At 34.1% G+C, this 22,248-nt stretch overlaps 3 protein-coding genes across 3 annotated transcripts; 2 read left to right on the forward strand and 1 right to left on the reverse strand.

Moving 5' to 3' along the window:
- Positions 1 to 2,452: 2,452 nt before the first annotated feature.
- On the forward strand, positions 2,453 to 11,603 carry LOC140881963 (kinesin-like protein KIN-12E). Its single transcript, XM_073287659.1, has 21 exons — positions 2,453 to 2,791; positions 3,099 to 3,254; positions 3,344 to 3,427; positions 3,646 to 3,765; positions 4,020 to 4,133; positions 4,552 to 4,644; positions 4,883 to 4,972; positions 5,052 to 5,122; positions 5,224 to 5,298; positions 5,449 to 5,536; positions 5,903 to 5,961; positions 6,088 to 6,151; positions 6,423 to 6,488; positions 6,967 to 7,125; positions 7,206 to 7,310; positions 7,587 to 7,822; positions 8,186 to 8,255; positions 8,483 to 8,539; positions 8,997 to 9,056; positions 9,156 to 9,235; positions 9,453 to 11,603. Exons 1-21 carry the CDS (start codon positions 2,516 to 2,518, stop codon positions 11,542 to 11,544), a joined length of 4,215 nt encoding a protein of 1,404 aa, XP_073143760.1. The 5' UTR covers positions 2,453 to 2,515; the 3' UTR covers positions 11,545 to 11,603.
- A 4,883-nt stretch (positions 11,604 to 16,486) lies between these two features.
- On the forward strand, positions 16,487 to 17,612 carry LOC140882484 (uncharacterized). Its single transcript, XM_073288521.1, has one exon. It carries the CDS (start codon positions 16,644 to 16,646, stop codon positions 17,130 to 17,132), a length of 489 nt encoding a protein of 162 aa, XP_073144622.1. The 5' UTR covers positions 16,487 to 16,643; the 3' UTR covers positions 17,133 to 17,612.
- Positions 17,613 to 18,191: 579 nt separating this feature from the next.
- On the reverse strand, positions 18,192 to 20,617 carry LOC140882483 (succinate dehydrogenase subunit 6, mitochondrial). Its single transcript, XM_073288520.1, has 3 exons — positions 20,257 to 20,617; positions 19,135 to 19,237; positions 18,192 to 18,553 (listed from the first exon to the last, which is right to left on the reverse strand). Exons 1-3 carry the CDS (start codon positions 20,443 to 20,445, stop codon positions 18,399 to 18,401), a joined length of 447 nt encoding a protein of 148 aa, XP_073144621.1. The 5' UTR covers positions 20,446 to 20,617; the 3' UTR covers positions 18,192 to 18,398.
- Between the last annotated feature and the right edge of the window lie 1,631 nt (positions 20,618 to 22,248).

The following is a 22,248-nucleotide window of genomic DNA, read 5'->3' on the forward strand; positions in this document are numbered from 1 at the left end:
ATATAATAATATAATGGTTCGATGGATGGATATTTTGGAAAACAATTTGATGTATTTCGAATACCAAACAAATTTAGTTACATTCAAAAAATTTGAAAAATACCATATTAGTTACCACATGATTCTTTTATTTAATAATAACTAGCATCTTGCACGCAATGCGTGTGTTTATCAAATTATCAAATAATGTACCAACACGTGAGAATGCATGCAGGTCGGAGTTTTCGAAGTGGGAGTTCGGAGCTTCCAAAGATGATCGGAACTTCCGAAGTGCAGATCGAAGCTTCCGATCAGAGTTGTTCGGAAACGTGGTAAACATGCGAGTTCGAACCTTTCGAACTTCGTCTATAAAATATAAATAGGCCATATATATTCTCAAAATTAGTGTGTGTTTGGATGTGTTTGAGTGTGTACTAATTTATATTCTTATTCAGAGTTTGGTACAAGAGATGAGATTATTGAATGATTAGTAAATGAATGATAAATGATATGATAGATAAGGATTGGTAGTTTGTGTTGAAAATAGTAGTGTTTGGTTTAAATTTTAGGAATAAGATTAAGTAATGGTTTAAAATTTTTTTGCCAAAAATACCTTTATATTTTATTGAATAATTAAATTAATACCCGATTTTAGGTTTTGGAGGAAAAGGGTATTCATGTAAGTTATGTTAATGATGAAGACAAAGATGAGTTATACTATGGTGGGTGAAGACCGAAGAGTTTATTTAACCCACAATAATATCAATTCGTTCTTCTTATAATAGATTAGTTTGTTTTAATAAAAATCCAACCAAACAATAGATTACACTGAAACTCACACACAAACCTGCCGAATCTCTTGTACCAAACACTGCCTTAGGGTTTCATCCTTATATTCAAGGGTCGGGCGATAACGAGGTGTTACGGGACTTGTAGCGAAGCTGAACTGGGCAGGACTATATAGTTGACTAATATCCGGTCATTTTGCATGCATCATATTACTTGTATACTCATGCTTTTTGTACTCGTAATAACATGCCAAAACATGTAACTGTTACAAAAAGTCAAGGGTCGAGAGGCATATTAAATTTTCACAAGGATGAAGCATGTATTTTTAATATTTCACATAATGACTTGGTGCAAAAAGCTCGTTTAAATACCCAGGACATGTGTTGATGTTAGAAAGTGAGATAGAAATGAAATGTACATTATCGTCTCATGTTCGATATGACTTTGAAATAGAAATGACTAATATATAGCAAAGTCACAAAATATAATTAATTTGCAACATTGAGATTATTAGGTCAGTTTGGATACATAAGCTGTAACTTATAAAAGCACTTAAATAAGCTCAGCCTTTTAAAATGCTTTTATTATATATAAAAAAAAAAAGCTGAATCACTTTTGACGTTTAGATAAATTTCGAAAAATATTTGTATTTAAATTTTTAAATAAAAGTAGAAGCAAAAGCCAAAATATCAAAAATTATAGTTTTTAAAAAAAACACTTTTTTAATTGTTTTTCTAAATTTGATTTTCTAACCAAACACTTTATTTTTTAAGAAAAGTTTTTTTTTTTTTTAAAAAAGCATTTTTTGAGTTGACTTATGTAATCAAACGCACTCTAAACCTAAAAATAGATCCAACAATTATGTATTACAAGTAGTGATAACGATTATAATAACCATCGAGATTAAAATCAGCCAATCTGAGCTGGTTCTGGGCTAGCCGGGTCTATTTTTTTCTTCATATTTTAACAAAAATTGAAATAAAGACATGTTAGCAAATTTGTCTTAAAGAATAATTAATGATACAAACTCACAAAAAATCTATAAATTTTGGGAAATAAATTATTGATGACTCATCACTAGATAAATGGGTCAGAATGGCTAAATTTTTTTCGCAAATACAAGTTGGATTTTTTCAGAAATGATTTTTCTTATAAAATTTAATGGATTTGAACCTACTTTTGAAACCTACAGATTTCGATAATGAGTTTTAGGAAGACTACGTTAAACTATATATAAAATGTATTTTGTAACTTTTTCAGTGTTCGAGTTGATAAAGTACGTGAGTGTTCAACAAATGATAAATGATGAGTTTGGATTGGAGGTAGGATTGGAGGTATCCAATATGCACCGAAAAGTAGCGGTTGCGAGATTTAGGTCATTAAAAAAATGTATTTTGTAGCCAAAACAAATTACACAATTCAAATGAAATAACACTAAATATTAATATCATGAAACCATTTTTTATTAATAGACTCCTATAAAATATAATAATAATTAATTATTATATTTTTTTAAATATGCATTATTATATATATTTTTTTAAAAAGTTACAAGGGTTACTAACCAGGCTGGCTCCATTCCTCCCCAATTCAAAATTTTCAAATCGCAACGGTTATCCTCACTCACCTCACTTTTTCAACCTGCATTCCCTTTCCCCTATAATTCAAATCTCCCCCAAGCCCTAGCTAGAAATTTCTCCGCTGAGAATCAAGAAGACGATATTTCTAACCCTTGCAATCCCTCTAAATGCCGTTAATTTCAAGCAATCCCGAGTCGACCGCACTCAGAACCCGTTTGGGCCAACATTCCGACCCGTCGGACTCCACCGCTGTGCTGATGAAAAGCTCCAGCTCCCCGGAACTGTTGTTGAAATCAGTTTCTAAAGATCCTACCTTGCTGCAAGCTTCTTCGTACAAAGGCAAGTCGTACAAATCCAATGATGACGAAATCATATCCTACGCCAGTGGCAGGAGTTTTGAGTTCCGAGAAGACCCTTCCTTTTGGAAAGAGCATAGCGTTCAGGTCAGTGATTTTTCTTTACTTTTTTTATTCTGTGTGAAGTTTATTTATTGGTTTCAATTTTTAGGTGTTAGCGTTTTGAATTTTGGGATTGAAGTTGGGTAATTGTTGTACCTTGTGCGCCAGCAGCTGCGGAGGTGGCCGCTGTATAGTTCATGGAATGTTGTACTTCATTACATTTCCTGTTTCATGAAGCTCAACACAGCTTTGATATGTTGCATTTCACATGTTCCTTCCCGTCAAGTATATCAATTGAGGATGCAGTTTTCTTTTCTCAGCGATACTCTGCTCTTGATTTGGTAATATGCAGGTCATTATCCGAACTCGACCTTTAAGCGGTACAGAAATATCAATTCAAGGGAACAATAAATGTGTTAAACAAGAAAGTTCCCAGACAATTATGTGGACGGGGCATCCAGAAACGCGATTCACCTTTGACTATGTGGCTGACGAAAATGTTAGCCAGGTACATAATCTTGCTACCTTGTTTGATACATGCTTCTCTCGTGAGTTTATTTTTTATTCCATGGTTTTCAAGTTTGTAATTTTGAATAGGAAGCGCTCTTTAAAGTGGCTGGGGTTCCAATGGTGGAGAATTGCATGGAAGGATATAATAGCTGCATGTTTGCTTATGGGCAAGTGAGTAACTTCTCCATCTTAAAAATTCCAACATTACATATTGAAGGTTCTCATAGGAGTTAATTATCCTATACCCAGCCAGCTATTGACTTCTACTTTGTTTGTAGTCCCAATGACTTGTGCTTACCTACTATTTTGCAACTGTGAAACAATTTCTTATGGTAGACTAGACTTCCTCACCGTTTTAATAGCTTTGTTTCATTTGGTTCATTTCATAGACTGGCAGCGGGAAAACTCACACAATGCTTGGAGATATTGAGGGGGGTACTCGGAGACATAGCATTAATTGTGGGATGATACCTAGAATCTTTGAATATTTATTCTCCAGGATTCAAAAGGTATGGACATATGATTTATCTTGAGTAAGAAAAGAGTTATGGATTTCTATCACCTGCTATTTATCTCGTGTTATGAAAGTTTTCTTTGACTATTCTAGTTTTACTCTAAAAGCTAACAGTTTTTAAATTCATTTAACTTCTATTTCATTAAAGGATTTGCATATGTTTGTTCTAAAGTTGGTACGTATCAAATACTATCAATAATTTAATATGATAATAATCTGTCATCTCTCGGTTTCACATTGTCATTGCAGGACAAAGATACTCGTAGGGAGGAAAAATTAAAATTTACCTGTAAATGTTCTTTCCTAGAGATCTACAATGAACAGATCATTGATCTTTTAGATCCTGCATCTGTCAACTTACAGGTATTTCTTTTAAGCAATACAGGTTGCTTCCTTTTGTAGCTCAGCCGTACCTTGCGTGAAGTTACCTTCAGATTCTCTGTAATTATTTATGATCACATTTTAAGGGATCAATCATCAATGGAAGATGAAACATCATGTTTAGCTTTCAATTTCATGTACTAAGTAACAAAAGTCAACTTTTAAAAATATATTCACTTCATTTGGATAGACATAAACTCATAACCACGGTAGTATAGTTTGGTGATTTGTCTTTGACAAATGTAATATCAAGGATTTCCATGTTACACAATTGCATGGTAGATAAGGAGACATCATATATCCTGCTTTGAATCCTATATATTGCATTCGACGTGCCATCACTTTTTCCTTTTGATCCAAAATTATGAACTGGATTAATCTTTAATTTGGAATTTCACAGATAAGAGAAGACACTAAGAAAGGTGTTTATGTAGACAATCTCACTGAGGTAGAAGTCACGAGTGCTCGAGAAGTAATCCAACAACTTATTCAGGTTTGTCAGTAGTAGTACCATTATATCAGATTTTTTATATACTTTTTATGTCACTCTCTCACCCAGTTAATACAATAATTATTTTCACAACTATTCATTACCTGTCAATATACTGAGATTACTGACGCTGTGTAGTATTGAATTCTCGATGATTGATTTCATGACTCATCGCTTACAAGTTCTCTCTAAGCATCTTATCTTAGTTTACGTGTTTTGTGCCTCGTGGTCACTTTTTCAGGGTGCGGCAAACAGAAAAGTAGCTGCAACTAACATGAATATTGCTAGTAGCCGTTCTCATAGTGTGTTCACATGTATAACGGAGAGTAAGGTAGAGATGGTCATGATTTCCCTTGTTAGCATGTTTTTCCAACTGTTGAATTCTGACCATTTTAATTTATGTCTTTCAGTGGGAATCTCAGGGGGTGACTCACCATCGTTTTGCTCGGCTTAATCTTGTAGATTTAGCTGGATCTGAAAGGTGAAGTTAAACAATGATAGTAAAAATCAAAGTGGTGTATCGATTGATTTGAACGTTCTCATAGTTTTGATGACTGAAAGTTTTCTCTCTCTCAAATAAAGGCAAAAAAGCTCCGGTGCAGAAGGTGAACGTTTAAAGGAAGCTAATAACATCAACAAATCGCTTTCTACATTGGGGTATGTTACCTATCCTTTATCATTTATATATTTCTCAGTTACCTATCCTTTATCATTTATTTATTTCTCAGTTTTGATATTGCACCTCATCCTTAGTTTTTTTATGACTTTATAATTTACATGAATTAAAATTTGTCTTGTAACATGCAGACTTGTGATAATGAATCTTGTGAGCATTTCCAATGGGAAGTCAGTCCATGTTCCTTACAGAGACTCCAAACTGACATTTTTGCTTCAGGTGAATTACTTTGTCTCTGGAATAAGAATTATACATTTTATTCGAGTTTTACAGTAAATATCCCACTAGTTATGTGTCAATGGCATTTCTTGTAAGTTCATGCGGGTCATCCTACCTATATGTTTCTTTGGAGGCTGAATAATGTGAGGCCACTGCTCTTTGTTGGTGTCAATTCAACAAATTGGATCCCGATCACTATTTTTCTACTCTGTATTGTGGCACAAATGTTTCCCTCAAATGTTTGCCTCACCGCTCATAAAAATTAAAATTTGTACGCTTACTTTTGAAGATCTAAGTAGCTAAAACTTAAATAATTTTTAGGACTTTAATTAAAGAATAATTTTTTTATTCTACCTGATGCTGCAGGATTCGCTAGGAGGAAATGCCAAAACAATTATTATTGCAAATATCACCCCCTCCATAAGGTCAGGTCTTCTTTGATATTCACTGTTGGAGGAATAATCGCAGTATGGATTTCTTCCACATTTATGACAAACTCATTAGAGTTTGCGATGAAATTCACAAAGAACTATGCTATCTATACCTTGCAGCTGCTCACTAGAGACTTTGAGCACTTTAAAGTTTGCTCAACGTGCCAAGTTTATAAAAAATCATGTAAGTAGCTTTGCTCCGTTCTATGGTTCAAACAATCTTTCTTTTTAAGAATTATAAATTACAAACTCAACCTGTACTGCCAAACAAACTTTTAGTAACAACTAACATAACATGTATCATCATGCAAAAAGGTTGGTCATGAGCTACAAAATTTGAACATCAGGTGTCAGAATATTTTATTATATCACTCAAACCCACCACAACATTTTTTTTCCTGCAAGTTAAAGCTGTTTTTATTTATTTTCCGTACTCTCTTTATGTTGCTTTACAGGCTATTGTAAATGAAGATGCTTCTGGAGATGTGCTGGCTTTGAGGCTTGAGAACCAAAATCTCAAGGTATCTACTAGACTACTACAGTTCAAATTTCTGTCTGGATCCACATCCCCCACCCCTAGCATGGGATGTAATGTTGTTTGTGTTTCAATGCCATCACAAATTAAGATTTCTCATGGCAGTATGTCAGAAAATCAATTAATTGTGAGCATAATATAATCAGTTTTATGGTTGTGCATTCATTTTTATTCTGGTGCAGAAATGGTAATCATGAGGAAAAACCAAAAATGGTGTGTTAAATTTAATGATGTCACAAGCTTTTCACAATTTAATAGATCTTTCGGCTAAATTAATAACCATTTTAGACTGTACGGTTTGATCATATCATGTATAACTTAAAGAGGTATTGAATTCAATATTTAAAAGAGGTTTACTCAATATTCGAAACATCACTTTAGTTACTTTTCCGCATCAGCATTCAAATATTAAAATCATTTTCTGAGTGATGTTATTGTTTATCATTTATTTATGTGAACACTAGAAAGAAGTATCTCGTTTGCGAAGTCTAGTCAATGGAGGTGCTGAAAGCCGTGATGATGATGTCTTATCAGTACCCTTTCCAGGATCTCCAGGTCCCTTCAAATGGGATGGGCTTCATGGATTTTCAAGTCCTCTTATATCTGATAAGAAGATGGCACATGTATGCTCACTAATCTCTGTTTATATGAGAGTATATTACTTAATTTATAACTTTTTAATTGAACTTTTTTGTAGCTTAAGAAAAAAGAGTATGAAGTTGCCCTTGTTGGAGCTTTCCGGAGGGAACAGGATAAAGATACAGCCCTGCAGGCATTGGCAGAGGAGAATCAGGCAGCATTGCGGTTGGTATGTGCATTCTGATTTGAGTTCTTTCCGGTTTCATTTTCTTCCACAATAATTCTTAAACTTGTATGAATGAGTAAATGTTTTTTTTTTTTGGGGTGGGGATTTTTGGCAATAAATTTTCTTCTCTGGAATGAGAAATTTGGACTCTCTCTGAATATACTAGTTTTGATTCCAATCCGGTGTGATTCATCCACTTGGAATATAATTCTTGTATGCGTAGATTAGAATTCTTCAATTATTCGGACAATTTAATTTGTTTTCTATATGGTGTAACAGGCAAAACAGAGAGAAGATGAGATTCACGGGTTGAAAATGAGATTAAGATTTCGAGAAAGTGGATTAAAAAGATTAGAAGCTGTTGCGTCTGGAAAGATCGCTGCCGAGATCCACTTACTCAAAGAAAAAGAGGAACATTTAAAAGAAATAGAGGTACTACGTGCTCAGGTAGACCGTAACCAGGAGGCAACAAGATTTGCAATGGAGAATTTACGCTTGAAAGAAGAGGTCAAAAGGCATGTTAATGTTGTTTGTAAGCTTGCCTGTCGTTTATTTTGGAAAAGTGATGATGGTCAACCAAGTCTAGATCTGGTCATTTTTATTCTAATGCACCATTTTCAGAAATCTCTGCAAGCACACACAATGGCTTTAACTCTTAAGGAGTTGAAATGGAAATAATGCACAATTTACACTAGCTGTTCTTAGATTTTCTGGTGCTGTTTAAACTCTTGATTTTCACAGCTTTCTGACTTTTGAGCATCACACGTCTCCTTTTTCTCTCCTTTTCCTTTTTTCGCTTATCACTCTCCATTTGCTTGCGCAGTTTGTTCTTTCCTCTTTCTAATCTAATGTCGTATTTTAATTTATTTGAAATCCAGGCTGAAGTCGTTTGTTGAGGAAGGTGAACGGGAAAGAATGAATGAACAAATTATTATCCTAGAAAACAAGGTGTATATTACTAGAAACTTGGTTTTGTATCATTTTGCAAGTCATCCATAAAACTGGAAGTGAGTAATGACAGAGTTTATTATAACTGTTGCTTAATTTTTCATTCTGAGAAAACTGTACTGTCTATACTTCATAATTGCATCATCGAAATTGAATGTTGCTCAATATCTTTCATGTTAAATAAACTGTTGTTTGCATTCTTCTCAAGCACTATCTTGCTGCTGCAGTTGCTTGAAGCTCTTGAATGGAAACTTATGCATGAAACCGATCCCACAAACAATCAGGTTCTTATCTTTTCCAGAGATTGGAATAATTATTTTCTGAGATCATTGCTCATGACGCTGAAGGATATTTCATTTTCATCGTACAGAAAGAAAGCTCTTTTGAGATGGTTGATAATCAATGTGATAGTAACTTTCTAAATCCAGGTCTGGCAATCGAAAAAGTAAGTCTACCATGTTATGCCTTTTCTTTAGCATTGGCACAGGAAATAGAGTCAATTCAGTCTACGAAAATGTGGCTTGAGCAATAACTGATAACTTCACATGGTGAATTGTTGGAGGCCTGGTCAAAATATGAATTATGAAGAAGGAATTTTGTTTTTCACCCAAAGAAAATGGGTTTAAACATCATGATAAGAATAAATCTTAGTAATTATAAACTCTGATATGTTCTCCCTGGTATTGTCAATTGTGTTTTAAAATAGAATTTTGCTTGTTATATGATGGTATATTTCTACAGGAATCTGCATCACCTTGGCGTTCCTCAATTAACGAGGAGAATGAGTTTTTGCGCATTCAGGTATTTTTGTTTCTTTGAGTTTCTTTTGCTTAAAACGAAAATGAAGTTGTTACTGAACTGGAGCATGTTTTCTCTTGTTGTTTGGTCCTTTTCTCTTAGGCAATTCAGAATCAGTCAGAGCTTGACTCACTTCGCAAGAAACTTGACTTGTGTGCCGATGAAAAAGAAAAGCTAGAGAGGTGACTTTAAGCAAATCTAACATTTATTTCTACTACTTGAGCATATGATAAATTTCAGTATGGTTGTTGTCACACTGCTTTTTAATGATTCTTACGCTAAAGTAGAAGTGTTTGATATTTCAAAATTTTAAAATACTTGCCTGTGAAAACGGACTCGGAGTAATTTCCAGTCCCTCTTACATATCATTCCCTTCATGTTTGCAAAAAAAAATTGCAGGCAAATAAATGACTTGGCTAAAGAGCTCGAGGCTCAGAAACTGTCCAAAAAAGCCATAGCCGAAGGAGGAGTGCAGAAGGGACTAGCCGACTTTCCTTTTTCATTGAATGATCAGATCCCTAATATTGGGCAAAGCGATCCATTGGAACTTAAAACGATGGTCGATGCGATTGCAGCTGCCAGCCAAAGAGAAGCAGAAGCACATGAAATGGCAATTTTCTTGTCCAAAGAGAATGATGAGTTGAGGATGAAACTTAAGGTCTTAATTGACGATAACAATAAACTGATTGATTTGTATGAGAGAGTGGTTGCTGAAAACAATAAAAGGAGCATGGATGAAACTGAAGAACACAACTGCCATCCTGCTAAAGTATCTGAACAGAAGGAACTGGAGATGAAAAGAGAGTTTGAGAATCTAAAGCAACAACTTGCCGAAATGCATGAAGAAAATGATAAATTGTTGAGTCTATATGAGAAGGCAATGCAAGAGAGGGATGAGTATAAAAGAGTTGTTGCTTCTGATCAACATAAAAACATAGACAATAAACGAGACTTCAGCTGTCAGGGAAAGCTTGTTGATATTTATGGGGGCCAATGTCTCAGGTTTTGTAACAGTTCTGATTCCATCACGGATGAATTCGAGAGGGAGGAAAAGGGTTCCGTTAATCCAGTCCAAATTGAGGGTTTGTTGGAGGAAACTCGTCTGAATGACGTACACGTGCTAGATGGTTATAGCCAGGGTTTGATTGATGCAAAGATGAACATTTGTTCTAACTCGCATGAAGCAGGTAAGCAATCTCTTGAAGTCACGAAGACTGATGAGTCTGAACCATGTGATCAGGAAAAAAGGGAAATAGATGAGCTAAAATTACCCATAGAACTACAAGACTTCAACATGCTGATAGAGTACACTAACGAGTACTGTCGTGCAGGAACCAATTTGGAGATGGAAGACAAACTGCCAATCCTTCCTTTGGATGTGTCTAAAGATTTAAATTCAATAAGAAATAAGCTTGTTGAGGCACAAGAAAAGCTTTCGTACTCCGCAGAAATGATAAGCATGTTTGGCTCACTTGAAAGAGTAATGGTCGGAGAAGATGTTCTTTCTGAAGAAATTGGGAAATTGGATATCCTTTTTCAGGCAAAGCAGCAAGAACGTGCATCACTCAAACTTCACTTTTCAGAGCTTCAGGAGAGAAAAGATCTGTTTGACAAGAAATTGTTGGCTCTCAGAAACTTTTTGACTAATTTTTCTTCTTCTTTTAGCTACTTTGAACAGCTTGAGGCTCAAGCAAGAACGAGCCTCAATACTTCTTCACAACATCAATTTGAGAGGAAAGAGAAACTGATAGATCTTGAAGCCTCCAGGGATGAACTGAGAAATTCAATTTTGAAGATTAAACAATCAGAGACTCAGTTGAAGAGCAGGATCGAACAACTGAGATTAAAAATGGATGAAGAAAACCAAAAACTGGAAAATGATAAGGTTCTCTTCGCCATTGATAATGTAGAGAAAACTGCTATTGACACCGCAAAAAAGAACTGGCAGCTGAGTGGCAAAGCTACCGACCTGCTAAATTCCGAGGAACAAAAAACAAAGTTGCAAAATCTAATAAAGCAGGATAAAGACGAACTTGTGAACACCCGAAAGGAGGCTGAAACTGTGAAAGAGAGATTAGAAAAAGTGAACAATAAAATACTAGCACTTGAACTGGAGGTGCAGAAAGAGAATCTGTTTTTAGAAGAGTTGAACCGCAAACTTCAAGGCATCATTGAAGAAAAAGAAATGCTTTCAGAGGTCAAAGAGAATGGAGGCCACGAATTGGAGTACATTATTCTCGAATACTACCAATGCTTGTTTGAAGCAGATGTAAAGGAGGAAGAAATGAAGATGATGGACGATGAATTGGTAGAAGAAACTAGAAAACTAGAAGGTTTGCATACAGCAAAAGCTGAAGCTACGTCGAGAAAGAAGCAGTTGCTTGAAGCCATGACATGCAGTTCATGTTATGTCTCTGAAAAGGTGGAGGCAGATGTTCGTAATGCACAACTCTCAGTTGAGGAATTGAACTCTTTGCTTAAAAAAATGTGATTCAGAGGAGAGTCATTTCTCTGTGTAATTGTCACTTGTACATTTACTTTTTTCATATGAATGAGATTTATGATGATCTTCTCAAGTTTACACCTGAAGCACGCCAGTGGAATTTGAGGTATCAAAAAAATTTCTTCGCTTTTTCCTTCGCCCTTCACTTTTATTCATACTTAACTTGAAAACAGCTTTGTAGTATCACACACACACACACTTGTATAATGTATGTATTGTTGTAAAAACTTCAATCATCTGCAATCTTTAGAATCCCCAGCAATGTCTTTAAACCAATGATGTTGTAATGATCTATTTTGATATTTGAGTTACAAAATTTAATGGAATTAGTCTTCTATTTTATTTTATTTTTTTAAAAAGGTAAATGTGGAATTAGTCTATTGTGAGTATTGTCTAATGAATTTATTAATTTCTGAAACTTTTAAATTGTGTAATTTCTAGAATTGAAAACGTCTTTTGCTTCTTCTTGGGTTTATGGATCAGCTGGTTTTGGGACGGGTTTTTGGTCCCATTTTTTCTTGTAGGGACCAATATTAAGATTGGTCAAACTCATCTCAAACCCCCTCGTTGTTAATCCTAGTGCAAATAAAATATATGCGCATAAATACTCAACCTAACTTGGGATAATTGTAGTTTGAGCACTCTATCAGTATGTCGGCTTGTTTTAGATTTTAATATTGGAACTTGTCAAAGTTTAATTTTCATTTAGTATCATGGAATTTTTTTCACGAGAGTCGAAACCATTTATTTAACGTGGATTACTTCTTACGTGACTTATGTGACATAACTAAAATGTATATTATAAAAATTAAAATCTGTTTAAACAAAAATAAGGCGAAACGAACATTTTTCTCTCATTTTGTATTGAGGGTCGTTTTGCTTTATTTTTCTTTTTTTTTTTTTTGCGTAGATGAATTTTTTGTATATGAAATATGTTTATTCTCGTCACATGTGTCAAGTAGGAGAGAACCGATGTCGAATAAATCACATTCTGTAGATTCAATGATCTCTTGAGAAAAAAGGACAAAACCAAAAAAAAGGTCTAAATTATTGATAAAAACCAATTTTGACAATATATACTAAAATCTAAAATAGATCAATTTACAAAACTAAAATTGCAATTTTCTCACATAACTCAAACACATTAGTTGATCTACTCGAAATCAAGTACACTCTAAATTAATAGGTTGTAATGCCATTTTTGGCTTTGTTTTTCTAAATCGGCGAGTCCAAATGTTCCTTGATTACATAGAGGTTTTGAGTAAATGAAGGAATACGATTTTTAAATCTGACATCAACAATTTTTTTATTATCTATAAATAATAGAATCTATGCTATATATAAAATTTGAGGCACCTATACTAACCGAATTGGTTCGTTCATATGACACCAAAGTCAAATTACCCATATAACCTTAAAAGATAATAATTCATTTCTATAGATAAAGGACAAAAAAGTCTATATCAAAATTTTTCTCTCTTCTATGATAGAATGCATTATCATATTCAATTTAAAATTTAAAAAAATGATTTATCAATATATTTTCACTTGATATATTTTTTTATTTCTAACCTTACTCAATTTTTTATTTACGTATATTTTTTCATTATATTGCACATGCATCGCATGTGCATTAATAGCTAGTATATATAATAGTCGAGCCCCTTAAAACGAGTACACCTGCTTTTTTTTTTCCTTTCCAGACTTGTCCTTATACTAAATAAATATGTAAATTAGATTTTCTAAACTAACAATTATAAATAAGATAAATAATTTTATTTATTACATTATTTTAGAAATTAAAATCATAATTAAACTAATGAATGAAATATAAAAATATATTACTTATATATACATATAATGATAAATATATTTTATTATTTTGTACACATTATATTATTTTATACACACACCGTGTGCAAAATTCGTAAATCAATTCGTACAACAAAATAAATTGAATACAAAAATTTCATTTATCAAAATCTCATGATACATTGAATACAAAATCTCACGACATAATAATAAAATCTCACAATATAATATCGTCACACGCACGATATTTATTGTATCTTTGACATTATTCAAGATTAAACGACACCCACAATGGGAAGAAAAAAAAACTTTAATATGAATACGAATATGAATTGCTTTTAATTGTGAAAATGTGATTTCTTAAAGCCGACCTTTTTCTAGAAAGCCACTTCCCTTGCTTTATCCACGTCACTCACACAATTCATTTGCCTTGGCATAAATTTGTCCACTTTGCTTAATCCAGTCAGACAAAAAAATGTATCTACACGCACATTGTATGTATGCATGTTATAAAAATAACAACCACCACGACGATAACGACACGACGATGGATGAAAATAATAATGTATAATATTTTTTTACTTTGTTCTATATGATATGTAATGTACCATGCTATATGAGTAAAATTCGAATAATAATAATAATAAAGTCCATAGATTTATTTAGTTAATATCTCCTTAAAGGCATGCCAAATCTAAGTTCCCATTCGCTTGTTCGTAGAGTTGACCCAGCACTAAGTTGGCAACATGTAACCAATTTTTCAAAAAAAATAAATAAATGGGCCCCCATAAACAAAAGGTTTGAAGTTAAAAAACAAATACATGTACTATTATTTATATATATATATATATATAAATAAGTAAAGTCCCAATTTTAATGGTATTTTAATTATATGTTACCACTGGAACGATATTCTTTTCTTTTCTTTTTAGATACTTGAAACTGTTGGAAAAATGGATGGTGAAATGAGATGGTGAATGAAACTTTCATGCTCATTGTTCCACTTTGGTAAAATATAAGAATGGATATATATATAAATAGCCCAAGTTGAGATAAGGGGTTGGGGTCCCAAGGGGTACCCATATTTGTCAAGGGGAGCGGACCTAGACTATGCTATGTTCGAACCATTTGCCACACGCGCACCGCCGGTCGGCCGGCTCGGCATGAACCGGACGTGGGCGTGGGCTGGGCTAGGCTTTGACATTAATATAATTTTTTTGGACAAAAATAAATTAAATAATTTATTTTTGCTTCTGAATCAGTGCAACACTTCAGCCTTAATCAGTGCGACTTTTGGGTCCAAACCAGTGCGTCCAACGTCTATAAATACACCTCTCCTCATTCATTCCAACTCGCTCATTTTTTATTCCTTTCTTTTCTTCCTTCTTGCATACTCATCTTTCTGAGTTTCAAGTCTGAGTTTTTTAAACACTTTGAGTGTTCAAAAGAACTTTGGTTTTGTAGTGCTACTAATCGAAGTTGATAGATAGCGTTCTATCTTGGGAGACAGTTTGATCAAACCCGTAAGCACCTAGGCGAACAAATTTGTCTTAAAGATAGAGAGTCAAACTCTCGGTCCGCTATCTTCTCTATTGCTGCGTGCATGCTGTTGAAAAGTTTATAACAGAAACGATATGGTTTAACACCGCTCGGAAAAAGAAACCCCCCAAAAAATTAACTGTTTAGAAAACAAATTCTAAAAATACTATAGAATTTTTTAATATAAAAACTCATACAAGACGTTCTGACGGGTCAATTTTCTGAGACGACTCTTTTATTCGATCTGATTTATAAAAAAATTATTATTGTATACCAAAAATATTACAATTAATTATATATATGAGTCGGATCCGTGTTACGTATGACCTACTTTTCTTTGATATAATATTGCAAATAAAAATTATTGGAGGCTTGGAGCAACCATAATTGACCAATATACCGCTGGATGGAAACCCCTTATTAGTAATTACAAAGAGATTTTTTAAATAAAAAAAAAAGAAAAAGAAAAAGAAAAACCTCACGCTACATTGTGTTGTCACGAATCACGATTAAGACTATATCATAAGTTTTATATTTTGGATTTAGGAAACCAAGAGGCTTATTAATCTATATATTTTTTTTACGTGCAAGTTATATTCAATTTTATTACGCCTTAACAGTTAACACGTGTACACTACATATTTGTTATTCATGTCAAAACTTATATTTCTTTTGTTGTAAAGTTGGTGATTAAATTTATCAAAAGATTAGAGTCAAGAGTATACATTTTGTCTATCATATATACCCATAATTTGAGTTTAGACAATAACACTATTAAGACACTGATTGGTTCGAACATATCGATTTATAAATTATAACCACAAGTCCACAACTTAAACTTTTTATAAAATTTAAGTCAAGTATCGGATGAACTAAATATGTATGCATAATCAATCGGTTGACATTTTATCGTTCCTATCAAATACCAATTATATCATATTTATGTCGATTCAAGAATTTAATGAAAACACATAATTTTTTTGGGAAAAAAGTTGAATTTAACTAGGAGCGGGAAAAAATATCGAATTTTCGGTATACCGAGGTTATCGTACCGAAAAAATACCGAATTTACTGAATTTTCTGTGTACCGATTTTTTCGGTACGATACCGACTTTTTCGATACGATAACGATATGAAATTTGAAAATTTCGGTATATACCGGTATACCGATATACCAAAATATTATATAAAAATTTAAAAATATATAATATTTTTAAACAATAAATTTATAAATTATAAAAAAATATAAGGTTTTTTCGGTATAAAACGGAATATATCGATATCGTACCGAAATCTCGGTATACCGTAAAATTTCGATATAATCAGTATGCTAGTTATATATACCGAAATTTTTGGTATACCGAAATGTTCGATACGATATCGATAGAAAAAATTTTATATCACAATTTTCGATACGATTTATATTTTTTAATACGGTATGATATGTCACCCTTACTTTTAAGAAAATAGAGGCTGAAAACGATACAAACTACGACAATTCGATAAATCATATTGAGCAATTTCTGTTTTATATACTAGCTCGAAAAAGTGTTGACGAAAAGAAAGATTTATTAATGAATCCTATTATATAAATCAGAAAATTTTCCATCTTTCTCCCATACAAAGAGTCCTTCTCAAATTGTCGTTTTTGAGCCACATTCAAATTCCAGTTGCTTCACATCAATCCAAGCTTTCGGGATCTCTTTCACTGCCCATGACTTGTTTTTCGTCCCACAATGGGGGGAAAAGCCGTGGTAGAGTCACCGGCGGCGGTGGCGGTGGCACGGCGGCGACCGCTGGTTACGTGCACTCCAACATCACCGAAAACTAGCGCCAGAAACCACCGTCATCGGAGCAGAATGGGGGAGGCGGCGGGAGGCTGCATGGCGATCTGCTGCTGCTGCCCATGCGCAATGATTCATTTCTTTATCCTCGGGGCGTATCGCCTCCCCGCCGCACTGTGGCGGAGGAAGAAGAGGCGGAGATTGTTGAAGAAATCGAGGAAAATTTTGTCCGATGAAGAGGGGTTCGATCATCGGAAGGGAACCAATTCGAGGATTCCTGTGAATATGTTCGGATTCTACGGAGATGAAGGTCGGTGGTCAAGCGACGGCGAGGATTGCAGCAGCAGCAGCAGAAACGACGCCGTAGACTGGGATAACGAGGTTTGGGATCAGTTCCGTGGATCTGGCTTCTGGAGAAGCCATTCCCAAAGAAATGGTTGATTTCTTGAAATGTGTGTCAATTTCAAGAAAATCTATATACAAAGGAACGAGCCTTAACACTCTCGTGGCGTAAACTGTTATTTTGAGTTTGTTCGATGCTATCCTTCCGGTACGGTTTGAAGGATCGATTCAACGACTCAATTTTTGCGAGAAGATACTCAGATGAACGTGTTCGTCTCAAGTTTATAAAAAAATTGAGTCATTGGATCTATCATTCGAACTTATGATGAACATCCAAGTTAAAGCAAAGACCTAGTGGCTGTTATAAAAATTGAAAAAAAAATGGTCCAAAGGAATGAGAGGTTTTATGTTTAGTTCACATAGCTGTAATAGATGGATGGGTGGATGAGAATTATCATTGAATTATCATTTCCATCTCTTTTGGTTGTGTTGAAAAGATTTCTGTAGTTGTTGATTCTACAAACTTCAAGCTTTCGTCTCGGGATTTTTCTGATTTTGTTGAATACGTGTTTGGCTTGGATTGACTGATTGCTAAATCCTGGGATTGGGATTCATAGAGTGATGATGTTACTTGTTTTGTTCCATGTGATTTTCTTCCTCATCCTATGTTTAGGCCTTAGGGAGATCTTTGACCATAAAAGGAGAATTATGCAATGTTTGGGTTCTAGAGATTATCGAATGATTAGTAAATAAATTACTAAAAATGATAGATAAATATGTGTAATATGTGGAAATAAAATTAATATGTTTGGTTTCACTTTTATAAAAAGGTTTAAGGAGAGTTTAATATTATGATCAAAATACCCCTAATTTGTTTTTTTTAAAAGTAATAAAAATCATTTTAAAGAAGGGACCAAGGTTAGAATTGGGGTAAGCCGTGGGTTTACTTTTCTCACTTTGTACTTTCCATAACAAATTCAGTTGGTTTATTAAAAATTGTACCGAACCCCCAAAGAACAACCAACAAACTCACTCAATAACTTGTACCAAACACACTTAATTTCTTGAGAAGAGAATGTTAATTTGGATTTTGGCTGATCGTGTTCGGCCCACAAGTTTATTTTTATTATTATTTAAGCAAAAGAATGGGAGCACCACTGACAGAGACAAGATCATAAACTCAAGAAATTAGGAGGATACAAGTCAAGGTACCTTCCTATTTGAATCCTTGCAATGATTGCAAAACAAAGAAACACACTGAAAACCAGCAGAAACTAATTCACATAGGATATGCAAGTTCAGAATTCTTGTCACACTGATTTATTATTGTTATTGTAGCCGATATGAAAACTAAACCTCACAAATTCAAGACTTTTCTGCAGCTCTGTTCTGCAACCACTCATAGAATTTAACCTGTGAAGCCATTGTGTCCAACCTGTATAACTGAAACCAGTGGTTAGCGATTTCCAGTCCGAAAGTACCTCCAACCACAGCTCCAAAAGCAAAAGACAGCGCTGCACCTGCATGATGAAATGGCAGTATCACGTGAATTCCTTTTCCAAACCAACGGTGATCTCGAAGATCACCATTTGTTATCCTAGTAATTAATAATTATGGTTGGATCGAGTATATGCAGCTGTATTAAAATCATTACAGCTCAAATCTTTTAAATGATGTAAACACTATGCCGGATAAACAGTAACCCAGGGCAGCAGAGAATTCTTGCATTCTAACAGGTGTTGAGAGAATAAAGGGACAGAAGTTTATTTGCACAACCTGTAAAACAGGCAAACATGCGCAGGAAGATCTTTTTAGACGTTTATTGACGACCGGCACATGGGAAAGAGTGAACACAAAGTGGGAGGTTCATTTTCGACTTAAGATCAAATGGATGGCATATGTCGTCCTATGTAAAATATGGAAAAATTACAAAAAGGTTAAGTGAGATAAGTTGAGCAGTTGCAATTGCTGAAAAGGCGCATGAGTTTTTTCACTATTAAAAAAATATTTCCAGTCTCTAAAAAAAACTCGTAACCACACACAAAACAATCTGCTCAATGGTAAAAATGCTCATGGACATGGACACGAAATGCTAACATACCATGAGGACTCCTAGACCACTTCCAAGCACATCCAGCAGTTGACACTGCTCCAACAGCAGCCCCTACAACACCAAATGTGGCTGCTTCCCTAGTAGTCTTCAGCTGAAGAAAGTAACGGACAACAAAAACTATATAACCTATCAAGCCCCAAAAACACGATAAAACTAATTTCTAACACTTTTTTTCAACTAAAGAAAATTAACATGTTTCTCCGAAATTCAAACCCTGTAGCATCACAAAAGAACCAGCAAAAAGACTTACTATTGCATCTAAAAAGGAGAAAGTATAATAACAGAATCATATGCAAAACAATCACAGTTCACAACTGGAATGTAAACCCATTTACATGATTCCCCAAGGAGGCCATGGGACAAGAATTACACTCGTAGAAGAAATTTAAAGCATGGAAGAAATTATGCGAGAACACTATGCTGACAAACACACTTGTAGTTTACACAAGACTCATGAGTACAGTTACCATTTATGGATATGATCCAGACTTAAAGCTTATTCACAAACACGTAAAAGCATAAACACAAATATAGAGGAAGCAACACGACTACATAAGTCTGTAAAGAATATCCGTCGAATTGATCTAATCTATAACCCTTTAGGAATGGGTAAGCAACTCCTGCCTTTTCTTAATAAGTTTGATACCTTCAGTACCAATTGTTAGGGAAAAAAGAACGCTTTATTGAATCAGAACCACTCAATTACTGGGAGTAAAAGCTTCTTGCACTCGATTTTTGGTCTAGACATAGCAAACATGAGCATCTCAGTTAACATTCAAAAAATGGAAATTTTATCTATTCCTATACAGGCTATGAACTGATAAAAGAGATAAGACATTCTGACATTCAGTGTAGAAAGTAAATACATCCGTAAAATTACAATCACAAATACCGAATTTACAGCTAAGAAACACATTAAGTGAACTACAAGGAGCATGGCGACCTAACATGAGCATCAAATCACATCCTTTTTCATCATCATAAAAAAGAAATAAAAACCCAGATGTGAAATGCCCAGCTTCGAAGATGTATCATCAACGCATAACACGAACATCAGATTAAGCAATTAAAACATAAAAAATTTTAAGGCGTTTAAATGGGAATATATACAGTGGGGCCGTGAATGGGGTCAGATGCAATGAACTCTTCGACAACAGAGGAATCCCATCGGGGCAATGGCTTCTCCGGATTAATAAATCTGGAATAATTGTCTAGAAACGAAAATCTCTCGCCCCAGAATTCCTTGTACCCGTCCCAGTGTTTCCTGAAGAACGATTTCGATTCCTGGGTTTCGCTCATTTTTCTCTACTTATTTTTTCTGGGATTCGATCGAATTGTTGTGGGTCGTTTGGGAAATTCAAGCTTTCACGAAGATTTTCGGGGAAGAACCAAAATTTGCAGATTGGATTTCTGTCTACTGGCAAACTGCTGAGGTATTATTGGCTACATCGAGACCATGGTACGTACCATAACCTACTTCGCGACGGCTTGTTTTATTTTTTCTTTTTTTTTATAATGAAAATACTGAAACAGTATTTTTTTTCATGTACTACATTTTTTATTTGAAAAATAATCGATAAAATTAATTGAAATGTTACATTTTTCTTTCCATCATATCTTTTAAATTACAATTTTCAAAATTGAAACTTTTCATTTTACTATTTATTTTTTGTAAAATCATGATTATCATTTTTTTTATGGACCATACACATCGTGTACGTCATAACCTGTTAAGATATAATTTATACTAGTGGGCCAAGTGTGTGCGTGTATGAATTTGCAATGTTTTATTAGGTACTCTAAGACATTGTTTGACTCGTGGATAAAATAATTAAGGATTGATAATATAAGGTGATAACGGTGCATGACATTAATTTTTTGTAAAACTTGAGTCAAATATTGGACAACATAATGACATATATAATCAATAAATTTCTTATCTTCCATACCAAATGATATCTAAGTAGGTGAAAATTTCGACCAGAAGGCTCTCGAGCTCGGTCCCTCATTGGTCGATGGCGACGAGGTGAGCTTGTGGATGGGATGCACATTGGGTGAGGTTCATGAGTCCTTTTAGATCATGGAGAAGAACCAAGAGCTAGGTGGTTTTAGTGTTTTCGCTTTTTAAGAAAACTTGAAATATTATCAATGATGAGTTTTATCTTATAAATATCTTAATTAATTCTTTCAACCAAACTCTCTAATGGGGAAGTGCTATGATCCATCGGATGAATTTCACCCAGTGGATCTGGGCCGTTCATGGGGGCCGGGCCTCATGAATAGGAGCCCGGGCCCCACATGTTTGGACGGCAGATGCTGTACCGGGTGAATTTTACCCAATGCAGCATTGAATAAGTCCTCTCTAATGAAGCAAATAAATCGTTTAGTAACTATTGATGCTTCAGAAGCCACTCATGGCTTCATGTGCCAATGGCTTAGGCGTGTCTCGCGCTATAGCGTAGTCTAAGCCGATCCTTGCTTCTCATATTTATAAAAGATTTTGGATTCTATCATTGATTTTGCACATAATTGCATTTGCAATGATGGAACCATGGAATCAAACTTTCAATTCTGTCTTAGCTACAATTTTCATTCTTATTCGTCTACCTGTCCTGAACTACAATTTTCTCTCGTTAAAATTTGAAAATGTTTTCTAATTTTCTAAGTCCTTCCTTTGGTTGTGCTGCCCTTCTGTTTTAAAAATTGGATCATCAAGCTCATAGTTCATTGTAATGGCCACGTTGACTACCATTCTAGTTCTAATCTCATTTCACGAAACGGTTGAGATGCGGATTTTTATACAATGAAAAAATATATAGAGTACATTAGTAGTAAAAATATATATTATACATGAATCATTAAAAAATAATATATTAATATATAATGTCTTAAAAAATACAGAATATGTGCAATTTTATCATATATCATCTAAAAACATTAAAACTTGAAGTCTGCGTTCTTTAAATAAAAACATTCAGTATTAATTTTGAATAAACTCATACATATAAATCAATCAATGTTTGCATATTCGTTTTGGTCAACAAAAATTTACTTCACATTAAAATTTAAAAAAAAAAAAACAAAGTGAGCCAAAACACAAAA

This window comes from Henckelia pumila, chromosome 2 (genome assembly GCF_033568475.1).
Source record: "Henckelia pumila isolate YLH828 chromosome 2, ASM3356847v2, whole genome shotgun sequence".
Taxonomy (NCBI): Eukaryota; Viridiplantae; Streptophyta; class Magnoliopsida; order Lamiales; family Gesneriaceae; genus Henckelia; species Henckelia pumila.